This window comes from Schistocerca serialis, chromosome 9 (assembly GCF_023864345.2).
Source record: "Schistocerca serialis cubense isolate TAMUIC-IGC-003099 chromosome 9, iqSchSeri2.2, whole genome shotgun sequence".
NCBI classification, from domain to species: Eukaryota; Metazoa; Arthropoda; class Insecta; order Orthoptera; family Acrididae; genus Schistocerca; species Schistocerca serialis.
Window position 1 is genome coordinate 361,204,886 of NC_064646.1, and position 13,873 is coordinate 361,218,758.

At 45.1% G+C, this 13,873-nt stretch overlaps 1 protein-coding gene across 2 annotated transcripts in view; it reads left to right on the plus strand.

The window, feature by feature from the left end:
- LOC126418840 (fatty acyl-CoA reductase 1-like) overlaps window positions 1-13,873 on the plus strand; it is a 266,538-nt gene that overhangs the window by 205,972 nt on the left and 46,693 nt on the right. For both annotated transcript variants that reach the window (XM_050085819.1, XM_050085818.1), the window contains 2 exons: window positions 558-794; window positions 12,470-12,718. In XM_050085819.1, the coding sequence (XP_049941776.1) occupies window positions 573-794; window positions 12,470-12,718 (471 nt within the window). In that variant the 5' untranslated portion in view covers window positions 558-572. The remainder of the gene's footprint in view (window positions 1-557; window positions 795-12,469; window positions 12,719-13,873) is intronic.

Sequence of the window (13,873 nt, forward strand, 5' to 3'; positions counted from 1 at the left end):
CCTGACACGCCATCCAAGCTCTGTTTGACTCAATGCGAAGGCGTATCAAGGCCGTTATTACGGCCAGAGGTGGTTGTTCTGGGTACTGATTTCTTAGGATCTATGCACCCAAATTGCGTGAAAATGTGATCACATGTCAGTTCTAGTACAATATATTCGTCCAATGAATACCCGCTTATCATCTGCATTTCTTCTTGGTGTAGCAATTTTAATGGCCAGTAGTGTATTTTCCAGGTTCACAGGCAAAATTGAGCAACAAAATTTTTCTGCCACTGGATACATTGACAAGTGGGTATGGCGTATTACACTGTTTACAATTCTAGTCTTCTTATGCCATGTGTAGCTCGAATTTCTTTGGGATAATAATCTCAATTGTATCTACTTTCAAATAAGCAGTTTAAAAAATTTGTGATTTTTTCGTGATTTCTGGCACCGTCTCCCGTTAAGGATCCCAGACTGATGAGCATTACTCAGGAACCGGTCGAACATGCCTTTTGTAGGCCCTTCTTTCGGGGATGAACTAAGACTCTAGCAGCGGCGCCGCGTGTGGGTTGCAGGCAGCTGAGGGGCCGATGTGCGTCGCGGGAGAGGACCGTCGGACGCCGGCGGGGCGCGTGGCCGACTGGTACGCGGGCCGCTGCGTGCTCGTGACCGGCGCCACCGGCTTCCTGGGCAAGGCCATCGTCGAGAAGCTGCTGCGCTCGTGCCCGGACGTCGGCACCGTCTACCTGCTGGTGCGCCACAAGCGCGGCCTCGACCCGCGCAAGAGGGCCGACGCCTACGCCTCCAGCGTGGTGAGTTAGCGCCGGCGAGCTCAAACTACTGCCGCTAGAAAACGTGTATGCCCAAAAAGGGGTCTAGTGTCATCCGCTGAATTGTTCTTGTTGTGTTAGCAGAAGAACCAACACCGTGTTACGAGAGGAGGCCGAAATGCACGCGTTCTAGCTCATGCAGGCTGGCATGAGGAGGGAAGAACTATACTGACGTGAGGTCTGGAACATGACAAGGAATTAGAATTCAGAAGGCGGACGTAATTAGTTTGATACTTAACTTTAATCCATTAATGATGAACGTCGCTCTTGACGGTACATGAGTCAGAATATTATCTGTTCAGAAGACATAGTAACTGAATATGGCGCCTTGCTCGGTCGTAGCAAATGACGCAGCTGAAGGCTATGCTAAACTGTCGTCTCTGCAAATGAGAGCGTTTGTAGTCAGTGAACCATCGCTAGCAAAGTCGGCTGCGCAACTGGGGCGAGTGCTAGGGAGTCTCTCTAGACTAGACCTGCCGTGTGGCGGTGTTCCGTCTGCAATCACTGACAGTGGAGAGACGCGGGTTCGACGTATACTAACGGACTGCGGCCGATTTAAAGGCTACCGCCTAGCAAGTGTGGTGTCTGGCGGTGACATCACACTTCTTTCAAAGGCACATGTGTTTTGTTTCTCTGTGCTAACAAGACACCATCGTCAAAATGGTCCAAATGGCTCTAAAAAGTATGGGACTTAACATCTGAGGTCATCAGCCCCTAGACTTAGTACTACTTAGCCTAACTAATCTAAGGACATCACACACATCCATGCCTGAGGCAGGATTCGAACCTGCAGCCGTAGCAGCAGCGCGGTTTTTGACTGAAGAGCCTGGAACCGCTCGGCCACAGCGGCCGGCAGACCATCGTCAACTTGACCTTATATTCTAAGGGAAAAATGGCACACTTCCGAGAAATCAACTCAAGAAATTGATCCTACCAGAAAATTTGTGCCATAATTCTGACCAGATTGAAAAACGCTTCTTTCGTAACACAGAAAAGGCGAGTAGGTTAGGGGTGTAAAAGAAAGGAACTAAACTTTCGACTCATCTGGATGCTTCAAAGACATTTAAATCAAAACATCTTGACATATTCTCGCCTTTTTACTTGTTAGTATCAGCAGTGGCGGCTGCTGTGTAAGAGCACGTAAACACCCTAACTTTCGACACCTTGTGGATTTGCAGGTTATTTTTCTTTGAATGCCATTAAATGTAATATAGATGCTGCAATTGTAAGTAGGCTGTTTAGGTTTCTATATTGGTAACGCCACGTAGCGCTCTGCATGAAAATCACTGGCTGTGTTGTGTGCAGTCTGTGGTTGGTTAGCATTGTCGGAATTCGCTGTTGTAGTGTTGGGCAGTTGGATGTGAACAGCGCGTAGCGTTGCGCAGTTGGAGTTGAGCCGCCAGCAGTGGTGGATGTGGGGAGAGAGATGGCGGAGTTTTGAGAGCGGATGATCTGAACGTGTGTCCATCAGAGACAGTAAATTTGTAAGACTGGATGTCATGAACTGATATATATATATATATATATATATATATATATATATATATATATATATATATATATATATATATGATGATGACGTTTGAATATTATTAAGCTAAATACATTGTTTGTTCTCTATCAAAATCTTTCAGTTGCTAACTATGCCTATCAGTTGTTAGTGCCTTCAGTAGTTAGAATCTTTAGTGTAGTTGGCAGTATTGGTGCTCGCTGTTTTGCAATAGTTCGAGTAACGAAGATTTTTGAGGTAAGTGATTCATGACAGGTATAGGTTATTGTTAGTCAGGGCCATTCTTTTGTAGGGATTATTGAAAGTCAGATTGCGTTGCGTTAAAAATATTGTTTGTCAGTTTAGTGATGATCAGAATAAGTAAAGAGAGAAATGTCTGAGTGCAGCACAATCTTTCATAAATTTTTCTAGAGGGATGTTTCACAATCTGAAAGATACGGCACATCTACCTCGCTGCTGAACATCTAGACTCCGTGAAATTCGGCATCAGGGTCGGGAGCACACCTTCAGTCGTGCACGCTTTAAGGAGCTTTTGCGCATGTGCAACTCACGTGACGTAATTGCCTTATTGGCCAAATACATACGGATTTGATAATCAACGTGCACGGTTCGTGATGTGCACAACTAACCCTTGTCACTCAGAAGTTTACATCAGTGCCACCAGGAGGCAGCACACTGCGGCAGACTTTTCTCCCTGTTCACTCGGCATAAATCCTGCTAGACGATAGCATACACATCAGGTATGCTAATTCACTGTATTGTTGTAAAGTTAGATCGGGAATTACTATATGCTAAAGTTCTAGTGACAGTAAACCTATTTCGTGGGTTTCTGAATGAGTTATAGTATATTAAGTAATCCATTTGAGGCGCTCAGAATCATAAGCACATCACCGTCGATTAAGAGACTGTATCATTTATTCACGCTTCTGAAATCTGTTGATCTTATGGTGAGTCACGTTTGTTTGTGCTGTAGACCCACACAGTATATACAAAAATTGACGAAAAGCTCTACCATTGTCTTCTCTGGTATTCACTTAAATGTCGGATCGACGGCGGCGTACTTTAGGGCCTTATGAATCTCAGCGACTCATTTGTATTCTAATCAAGTGACCATGTTAATAGACATTACTACTTGAGTTTAATCATTTCTACAAACGGCACTTTGTGTTTGGAGTTGGTTATTTATTGTGCAGGAATCAGGTTTAGTGTACAGTTTAAACATGAACTATGTTGAATCTGTTTTAAATGCTAACATAAAAGTCAAGGTGTGAGGGCGGGCTGTGAAAATACACTCCTGGAAATTGAAATAAGAACACCGTGAATTCATTGTCCCAGGAAGGGGAAACTTTATTGACACATTCCTGGGGTCAGATACATCACATGATCACACTGACAGAACCACAGGCACATAGACACAGGCAACAGAGCATGCACAATGTCGGCACTAGTACAGTGTATATCCACCTTTCGCAGCAATGCAGGCTGCTATTCTCCCATGGAGACGATCGTAGAGATGCTGGATGTAGTCCTGTGGAACGGCTTGCCATGCCATTTCCACCTGGCGCCTCAGTTGGACCAGCGTTCGTGCTGGACGTGCAGACCGCGTGAGACGACGCTTCATCCAGTCCCAAACATGCTCAATGGGCAACAGATCCGGAGACCTTGCTGGCCAGGGTAGTTGACTTACACCTTCTAGAGCACGTTGGGTGGCACGGGATACATGCGGACGTGCATTGTCCTGTTGGAACAACAAGTTCCCTTGCCGGTCTAGGAATGGTAGAACGATGGGTTCGATGACGGTTTGGATGTACCGTGCACTATTCAGTGTCCCCTCGACGATCACCAGTGGTGTACGGCCAGTGTAGGAGATCGCTCCCCACACCATGATGCCGGGTGTTGGCCCTGTGTGCCTCGGTCGTATGCAGTCCTGATTGTGGCGCTCACCTGCACGGCGCCAAACACGCATACGACCATCATTGGCACCAAGGCAGAAGCGACTCTCATCGCTGAAGACGACACGTCTCCATTCGTCCCTCCATTCACGCCTGTCGCGACACCACCGGAGGCGGGCTGCACGATGTTGGGGCGTGAGCGGAAGACGGCCTAACGGTGTGCGGGACCGTAGCCCAGCTTCATGGAGATGGTTGCGAATGGTCCTCGCCGATACCCCAGGAGCAACAGTGTCCCTAATTTGCTGGGAAGTGGCGGTGCGGTCCCCTACGGCACTGCGTAGGATCCTACGGTCTTGGCACGCATCCGTGCGTCGCTGCGGTCCGGTCCCAGGTCGACGGGCACGTGCACCTTCCGCCGACCACTGGCGACAACATCGATGTACTGTGGAGACCTCACGCCCCACGTGTTGAGCAATTCGGCGGTACGTCCACCCGGCCTCCCGCATGCCCACTATACGCCCTCGCTCAAAGTCCGTCAACTGCACATACGGTTCACGTCCACGCTGTCGCGGCATGCTACCAGTGTTAAAGACTGCGATGGAGCTCCGTATACCACGGCAAACTGGCTGACACTGACGGCGGCGGTGCACAAATGGTGCGCAGCTAGCGCCATTCGACGGCCAACACCGCGGTTCCTGGTGTGTCCGCTGTGCCGTGCGTGTGATCATTGCTTGTACAGCCCTCTCGCAGTGTCCGGAGCAAGTATGGTGGGTCTGACACACCGGTGTCAATGTGTTCTTTTTTCCATTTCCAGGAGTGTAGTTCAAATGGCTCTGAGCACTATGGGACTTAACATCTGAGGTCATCAGTCCCCTAGAACTTAGAACTACTTAAACCTAACTAACCTAAGGACATCACACACATCCATGTCCGAGACAGGATTCGAATCTGCGACAGTAGCGGTCGCGCGGTTCCAGACTGAAGCGCTAGAACCGCTCGGCCACTAAGGCCGGTACGGGTCGTGTTTCGGTATATCAATCAGTAGAGCACTTACCCGCGAAAGGCAAAAGTCCCGAGTTCGAGTGTCGGTCCGGCACACGGCTTTACTCTGCCACGAAGTTTCATATCACCGCAGGCTCCACTGCAGAGTGAAAATCTCATCCTGTGAAGAGTAAAGTAAATTACCAGGAAAGTTAACCGCAAAGGAACTAGGCCTTGGAGAACAGATCCTGTGACTGAAACAGTGACGAAATCACATAAGCGTGGCTACTCGCGAACATTTAAGAAGGAAGCATACAGTTAGCAGAAGTTGTTGTGTTAATGCAGCGTAAAAATATCTGATTTTCAGCCCTGAAATAAATTCGTGACCTAGTACATCTGTTAGGGGTATTGTACATTTGTCCGAAAAAAATGGAAAAGCCCAAAATTCCCACTTACACAAAAATGCGAAATGGAGAGTTGCAGAAACTTAGGCGTTATTTCGTTATTGTCCTAAACTGTACTTAATTATGTACAAAACAACAGAATTCCACAAAAACAATTCTTGCTTTTGTCGGGTAAGCTATTTTTCTGTTGTGATTATTACTGGCAGCGGCTGTAGTTGCATACACTTCTTGATATGCATGACTACTATACAGCAGATGCTATTAATTTCATACTCTCAAATTTTTTTGAATCTAAAAATTTGTGAACACCCAGAATGTATGCTCACGAGCCGCCACTGCGTATTAGTACTTATGTAATGTAATTTAATGCAACGTGTCAAGTGAAGTAACGGCAGTGATGTCGTATAACATGAAATATGCGATCATGTCACGCAAAATGGCATTTGTGAAGTGCAATATGACACAACTTGTCATTAAAGTGTAAGATGCGTTACCCACACTCCGGGATAATTCCTATTATAGATGCACCGCCAATCTCTGATACTTCCTACTGCAGATCCATCCCACTCTCGACGCACAAAATTTTGTGTATGTTTCCTTACACCCCTCACCATACGTGAAACAAGCGGTGGGTTTGTAGGAGAAACGGTCCTCTCGGGGAAAGAATCAATCCCCCTCCCACCGTCGGCCGGTGTGGCCGAGCGGTTCTAGACGCTTTAGTCTGGAACCGCGCGACCGCTGCGGTCGCAGGTTTGAATCCTGCCTCGGGCATGGATGTGTATGATGTCCTTAGGTTAGTTAGGTTTACGCAGTTCTAAGTTCTAGGGGACTGATGACCTGAGATGTTAAGTCCCATAGTGCTCAGAGCCATTTGAACCCCTCCCACCCGCCACCCTCACATAGAAATCAAAAAATGTTTTGGCACCCTGCAAGCAACAAATCCATCCCAAAAATTTTATCCCCTCGTAAAAACTTTTCGGCCATAACACGTATGATCTTTACACATTATATATCGTTTACTATGGCTGGCGAAACTTCTGGATTTTGGTACGAGATCAGGGACCTTAGCCTATAAATTGCAAGATGAAGGCGTGCCCACACCTTGCAGCTAAGAGAGTTCACTGCGCTGGGAAAGTAGGGTTAACTCGTAAAAAAGCGCAAATATGTCAAGATGTTTTCATTTAAATGTCTTTGAAGCTGCCAGGTAAGTCAAAAAGGTAGTTTCCTTCTTTTGCATCCCTAACTCTACCGAGGACATACTCGCATTTTTTGTCCTATGAGAGGAGACATTTTTAATCTGATCCCAACTTTTGCTCTTCCTAAGGAGTCAAACTGCTGAGGTCATCGGTCTCTCGACTTACACACTACTTGAACTATCTTATACTCAGAACAACACACACACTCATGCCCGAGGGAGGATTCGAACCTCCAGCGGAAGAGGCCGCGCAATCCGTGACATGGCGCCTCTAACCCCGCTGTTATGTTTTTTTTCTTTTCTTATTGTCTTTCGAAGCATGTTGCTTATATTGTGGCAACGAATGCGTCTTTCACAAAACAACAGGACGACCATTAATTACATGTATTTATCTACCTTCCTACAAAATTTGAACTGATTCGCACAAGTTTGTATCATAGAAGGGCGCGCGGAAAAAAAACTCACAAAGAACACGTTTTTTGCAGGTAAATTCCAAGTGAAGCTAGATTTTTGAAAGCGAGTTTTCAATTTTGGCGTAAGAAGGCTTTTTTATTTATTTGGTTAACTATAAATCGTTACAGCGTATTCAGTTCACGTGGAATCAAATTTCACGTGTTAAATTTAGATCGGCTTTAAACTATCGCATCTCTATAACGGATAAAATTGTTCGATAAGAAAAATTTCGCTCTGATTTTATCAATTTATCTGCATTTGTGCAAAATTTGAACCGATTCGTACAAGTTTGAACTATACAAGTGCGGCGCTCCAAAAAAACCCCAGAAAAACGTTAAACCATCGTATCTCGACGACAGATAAAATTTACTGGACAAAAAATTTCGTTTTGACTTTTTACATTTATCCTATAAAAACGTAAAATGCACGTAAAATCGAAACGAAGCACGATTTTTTCAAATGGTTAAAACTTATCTTAGACCAATGGTCTGCTACACCGGTCAACCATATTTGAACCATCAGTCTGTCTCTAGTCCGCAGTTATTTAAGAGTGATTGTTTTTGCAGGTAAAATTTGAACGAGGGTGACTGTTTTTGCACACGAAATCCGGACGGTACACAAACGAAAGGTGCCATTAGCTGAACAACAATTATAGCCCAATTAAAATCTTTTGCAAAAGGAATTAATCGATTCGCGCAATTTGTCTGGGAGACCGCTCCGGTTCGTCGTTCAAACCTTGCTTCATATACTGTAACAAACGAACGCTAAGACAGATGTTTGAATGGCTATACAAATGGCCGCTGGTCCGCGCTAAATCAAAAAACTCTTCAATTCGTGTTCCTAGCTCAAATAGGAACGGAGCACCGAAGCTCCCCCCCCCCCCCCCCCCAACCAATACACGATTTAGCGCGTGGTCTTTTCAGACCTATTTCTTAAAGCACTTCAGCGCTGTAACGACAATACGCAGCTATTACTTTATGAATGTTATTGACAACAATAGTTGAATGTATTAAATAATAGTTTTAAAAAAATCCTGTGAATCACTTGCCATAGCGTCTCCACACAGTTTAGCGCTACACTGTGGTCAGACCGAACGACCCCTACAATAATCTTATTATACTCTTGGACTAACAAGACAAAAACAAAGCTGCGCCGTTCTGGCCTCCGATAGGACAATCGAAACCGACCAATCGTTGCGTCGTCTTTAACCATTGACGTCATTTGAATGACATATGGAGGAGCATGGGATCAGCAGACCGCTTTCCCGGCCGTTGACAACTTTGAAGACCTTGAATCGCTACTTCTCATTCAGGTAGCTCCTCAGTTGGCATCATGAACTTGAGTCTACCTGGCGCAGTTCTCCCAGCAAGGAAAAATCCTTGGCTGTTCTGGGATTTATATGAGTCAGCCGCGAAGACCACTCTCTGAGTGCGAGGTCGCATTTCAGTGTAACGCTCATTTGAAAGTGTTGTGTCAACAGTTATGACAGGAAAAAAATACAGGGTGACACAGAATAACAGAAATGTATGAAATGAGTAGTGGCAGCCATGGGCAGGTGGCAGCACTGCTGGTTCGTGACAGTTAGCGAGTAAACAGTCCGCCATTTCAGTAAACATGGGTCAATGGAACGGACAATAGCGTGCGTTAGCCACAAAAAGTTTTACAAAAACAAAGATAATTTGTCAGCGGCGCGGAGGGAGTTTCAACGTTTTTATAATTTAGGACGTCATGATGCCGTTCCGTCGAAACACGCGGTAGAATGTTGGATTAATAACTTTGAAGAGGCTGGATCTGCTCTCAAGAAGAAGCCAACAGGACGACCAAGAAGTGTGCGTTCTCCAGCGAACATTGATGTTGTGCGCAAGTCTGTCTTATGGAGCCCCCAGTGTTCAATTCGTGGTTGGAATGACTCGGGAGAGTGTTCGAAGAATTCATCTTCATTTAAAATTTCATCCCTACAAACTACAGATGGTTCAACAATTGAACGACAACGATTACCGGTTACGATTAGGATTCTGTCGACAAAAGATAAGAAAAATAAACAATGATGATGAATTTCTAAAGAAGTTGTGAATGTCAGATGAGGCACATTTTCAAAAAATGTTCAAATGTGTGTTAAATCTTATGGGACTTAACTGCTAAGGTCATCAACCCCTAAGCTTACACACTACTTAACCTAAATTATCCTAAGGGCAAACACGCACACCCATGCCCGAGGGAGGGGACTCGAACCTCCGCCGGGACCAGCCGCACAGTTATGACTGCAGCGCCCTAGACCGCTCGGCTAATCCCGCGCGGCACACATTTTCATGTCACAGGTTATGTGAATAAACAGAACGATCGTTACTGGGCTAACACAAATCCTAATAACGTTCATGAACGCCCTTTACACGCTATTAAAGTAGTATGGAGTGGTGTTTCAGCACATGGTATTATCGGACCGCATTTTTCCGCAAATGAACAGAGAAACACAATTACTGTTAATGCCGATCGTTAAGTGGAGATGTTAGGAACTTTCGTTACACCTGCATTGAACAACTTTCCAGACGTTCAAGAAGCATGGTTTCAGCAGCACGGGGCGACATCACACACTGCACGGAAACCAATGGCATATCTACGAGAATTGTTTGACAACCGTGTGATCTCACAATTCGGTAACATTCCCTGGCCCCCTAGATCGCCAGATTTACCCGTTTATGATTTTTTTCGCATTGGGCTACCTCAAGTCTACACGACTCGCCAAAAACCCTGGATGAGTTAAAACAAAGAATTCTGGATGCAGTTCAAAGTATCCCAGCTGAGATGTTGCAGGAATCTCAGCAGCAGATTTCACGAATGTACTCGTACAGGAGGACACCATCTGAAAGACGTAATTTTCAAAAAAACGGTAAATGCCATCGACGTTTCGTAAATTTCAAAGTTGTAAGGTTTCAGTTGCTATGATTGCAATTTCTTTCCTTCATCACTTCTAGTTTTGTTGTATTGTGGAAATGTTTCCGTATTTCTGTGTCACCCTGTATTAGCTGCTAACGACTCACCATGTGCATCAGAAGGGCGACAGAAGATGAGCTTTCGGGAGGTGGAGAGATCAACCTTCTACGGGATGAATGTATTACACTGCACAAAAAATGGACATTGTCGACATTCAAGAAAATGTTCGAAACTAACCATTAACTTGCATGATGAACACCGAATGGAAAATGGCGCGCCACAGTGATCACAAAGGTTCGCACCATCAAGATCGAAGGCGATCTCCTTGGGAGCTACAAACCGCGCAGGACTTTTTTTATAGGTATCCATTATTAAAGTATGCATATAGAATCGTATTGGTGTAACGGGGTGATGAGAACTGGTGAAATGTGATGGCATGCAAACGAATGCGAAACACTCTGTCGCGGAGCTTATTGTGAAACTGGCTATCCTTTAAGGTGTAGCTGCAGGAAGGGCCATAATGTTTTTTATGCACGAAAAAAAAACAACATTCAGAGGCTGAATTTTCCTTCGAAAGTGAAAGTGTTGAAGATTCTTGCCGTCTGTGGCTCAGATTTAGCAACAATTGTGGGATTACTTTCTTCTGTTTTGGGAAATAGTTTCATTGCTTTTGACGATTTATTATTACGTCTGTGCGGGTTTCCCTTAAGCTATGGTTCAAATGGCTCTGAGCACTATGGGACTTAACATCTATGGTCATCAGTTCCCTAGAACTTAGAACTACTTAAACCTAACTAACCTAAGATCACACAACACCCAGCCATCACGAGGCAGAGAAAAATCCCTGACCCCGGCGGGAATCGAACCCGGGAACCCGAGCGTGGGAAGCGAGAACGCTACCGCATGACCACGACATGCGGGCCTTAAGCTATGGCTGTGGTGTCTTATTTATTACGTTAAATAATGTAGGTATTACATTCCATACTGTATAAGTTTCTTACGTCCCACATTCACTGATTCAGCTGAAACCTCTGATTTGTTGGATGGATATACGACGCCTTCCTGTAAAAGATCAGGTCTTCTGGTGTTCCAGTCACGTACGGTTCGCGGGAAGAACGACTGCCGGAAAGCCTCCGTGCGCGCTCTGATCTCTCTAATTTTACATTCGTGATCTCCTCGGGAGGTATAAGTAGGGGGAAGCAATATATTCGATACCTCATCCAGAAATACACCCTCTCGAAACCTGGCGAGCAAGCTACACAGGGATGCAGAGCGCCTCTCTTGCAGAGTCTGCCACTTGAGTTTGCTAAACATCTCCGTAACGCTATCACGGTTACCAAATAACCCTGTGACGAAACGCGCCGCTCTTCTTTGGATCTTCTCTATCCCCTCTGTCAACCCGACCTGGTACGGATTCCACACTGATGCGCAATACTCAAGTATAGGTCGAACGAGTGTTTTGTAAGCCACCTCCTTTGTTGATGGACTACATTTTCTAAGGACTCTCCCAATGAATCTCAACCTGGCAACCGCTTACCAACAATTAATTTTATATGATCGTTCCACTTCAAATCGTTCCGCACGCATACTCCCAGATATTTTACAGAAGTAACTGCTACCAGTGTTTGTTCCGCTATCATATAATCATACAATAAAGGATCCTTCTTTCTATGTATTCGCAATACATTACATTTGTCTATATTAAGGGTCAGTTGCCACTCCCTGCACCAAGTGCCTATCCGCTGCAGATCTTTCTGCATTTCGCTGCAATTTTCTAATGCTGCAACTTCTCTGTATACTACAGAGCATCATCCGCGAAAAGCCGCATAGAACTTCCGACACTATCTACTAGGTCATTTATATATATTGTGAAAAACAATGGTCCCGTAACACTCCCCTGTGGCACGCCAGAGGTTACTTAAACGTCTGTAGACGTCTCTCCATTCTACAATCTATGTACTGTATGTTACACGAGAATCGTAAATAAACCATCCAGTAATGTAACGTATCGTATCTCCCAGGGTCCTTAGGAAGCTAAATAATCACAACGTGGAGTAATTTTTTAGTACCGTCGATTTTTATGGCACTACATACACCCCCTATTGTAAAAACTATGTTACAGATCAATATAACCGTTAGTATTCGCAGTCATCCGATATCGGATTCAAAAATGTCGCTTGCTGGCCGCTTGGGGCGCTGCCATCGCTGGGAGTACAAAAATGAGATTGAGTGTCGTGATTGTTATGTTAAGACTTATCGAAAGTGACCTGGTGGTCTCTCTGGTTGTGCAGGTGTTCTCACAGCTACGCGCGCAGCGGCCCGACTTCGCACGCCACCTATCCGTGGTGGCCGGCGACCTGAGTGCGCCGGACTTCCAGCTGGCGGAAGAGGACCTGGCAGCCCTTCGTCGTGACGTCAGCGTCGTCTTCCACTGCGCCGCCAGCGTCCGCTTCGACGACAGCCTGCGAGTCGCCGTCGTCACCAATGTTGTGGGCACGAAGCGCGCCCTGCAGCTGGCCGAGCAGCTGCCGCACTTGCAGGTCAGAGACCAACCGGACGGAAGTGCTGTCGCTAACCAGAAGCTATGCTGTACACACACTCCAACTCTGTGGGTTCCCAAATCCAGTTTTCCGTAGACGGATTTCCCAGTAGCCCATCTGGTTCATCACATAAACATTGTACCAGACTTAACTAACCCTCTTGAAATAAGACAGTCTCGGTTGCAAAATCTTTTTTATTTACAGGCAATAACGCGTTTCACTCTTTTGGGGCATCATCATATGGCCTAGCGGTGAAAAATAACAATGTTGAGACATATTCAGATTAAAAAGGGAAAATGGAGTAAATAAAAAAACACAAGCGTTTAAAGTTCCAGGCTGTGCAGCCGCCTCTGCGATTAACCATAACTGTGACCTTATGTTGAAATTAATGTGGAAAACCAACACTGGTTCATTAATGTCCACACATACCATTAAGGGGAGGTTTACTATCTTTGACCCGAAAAAAGCATGTTTTCTGAGAATTTTTTTCTCGAGATGTGTTACAGATATCAATGTCAAAATTGGTCAAAATGTTTATTGATATTTCCTCTACAACGAATTTTTTCGAGCAGGAATATCGAAGAGCAAAGGCGGAAGTGCCGTCTGAACGAAAAAAAATTTCGATGTAGACCTCCACACGCGGTATGTCACAGGTCAGCTGGCTCGCCTGAAATCAAAACTGAGTAGACGTTAGCAAAGTATATAAGTTTCTTTAGGAGTTGTACCTCGCTTAAGAATTTTGGACCATAGGAAACAAAATGGCGGCCATTTGAAAAAAAGGGGTTTTTTCATCGATTTTTCGACTTCGTCGGCCAAGCAAAAATATTTATAGTTGATGGATCGGAATAAAAGTAGTACAACTTCTAGACAATTTAGTTAGCTTCGTCAGAAACAAAGAATCATGCCAACCGGTTCAGTGGATTTGAAGTTACCATATCGCGCGATAAAAAAGAAGTCATTTCGAGAAAAACGAGTTTGAAATTTTGACTACATACAAATGCAGTATTATGCAACTTACATTCAATCTGCTATTCCGGGTCCATAAACTAGTCCTTCCTCTTTCTCATAGAGGGCGTTCTGCTGGATCTGAGCCATACTGCGCTGTTCCAGAGCCGCTCGTACGACCGGTGACAAGCGATTTTCGGCCGCTTGAAT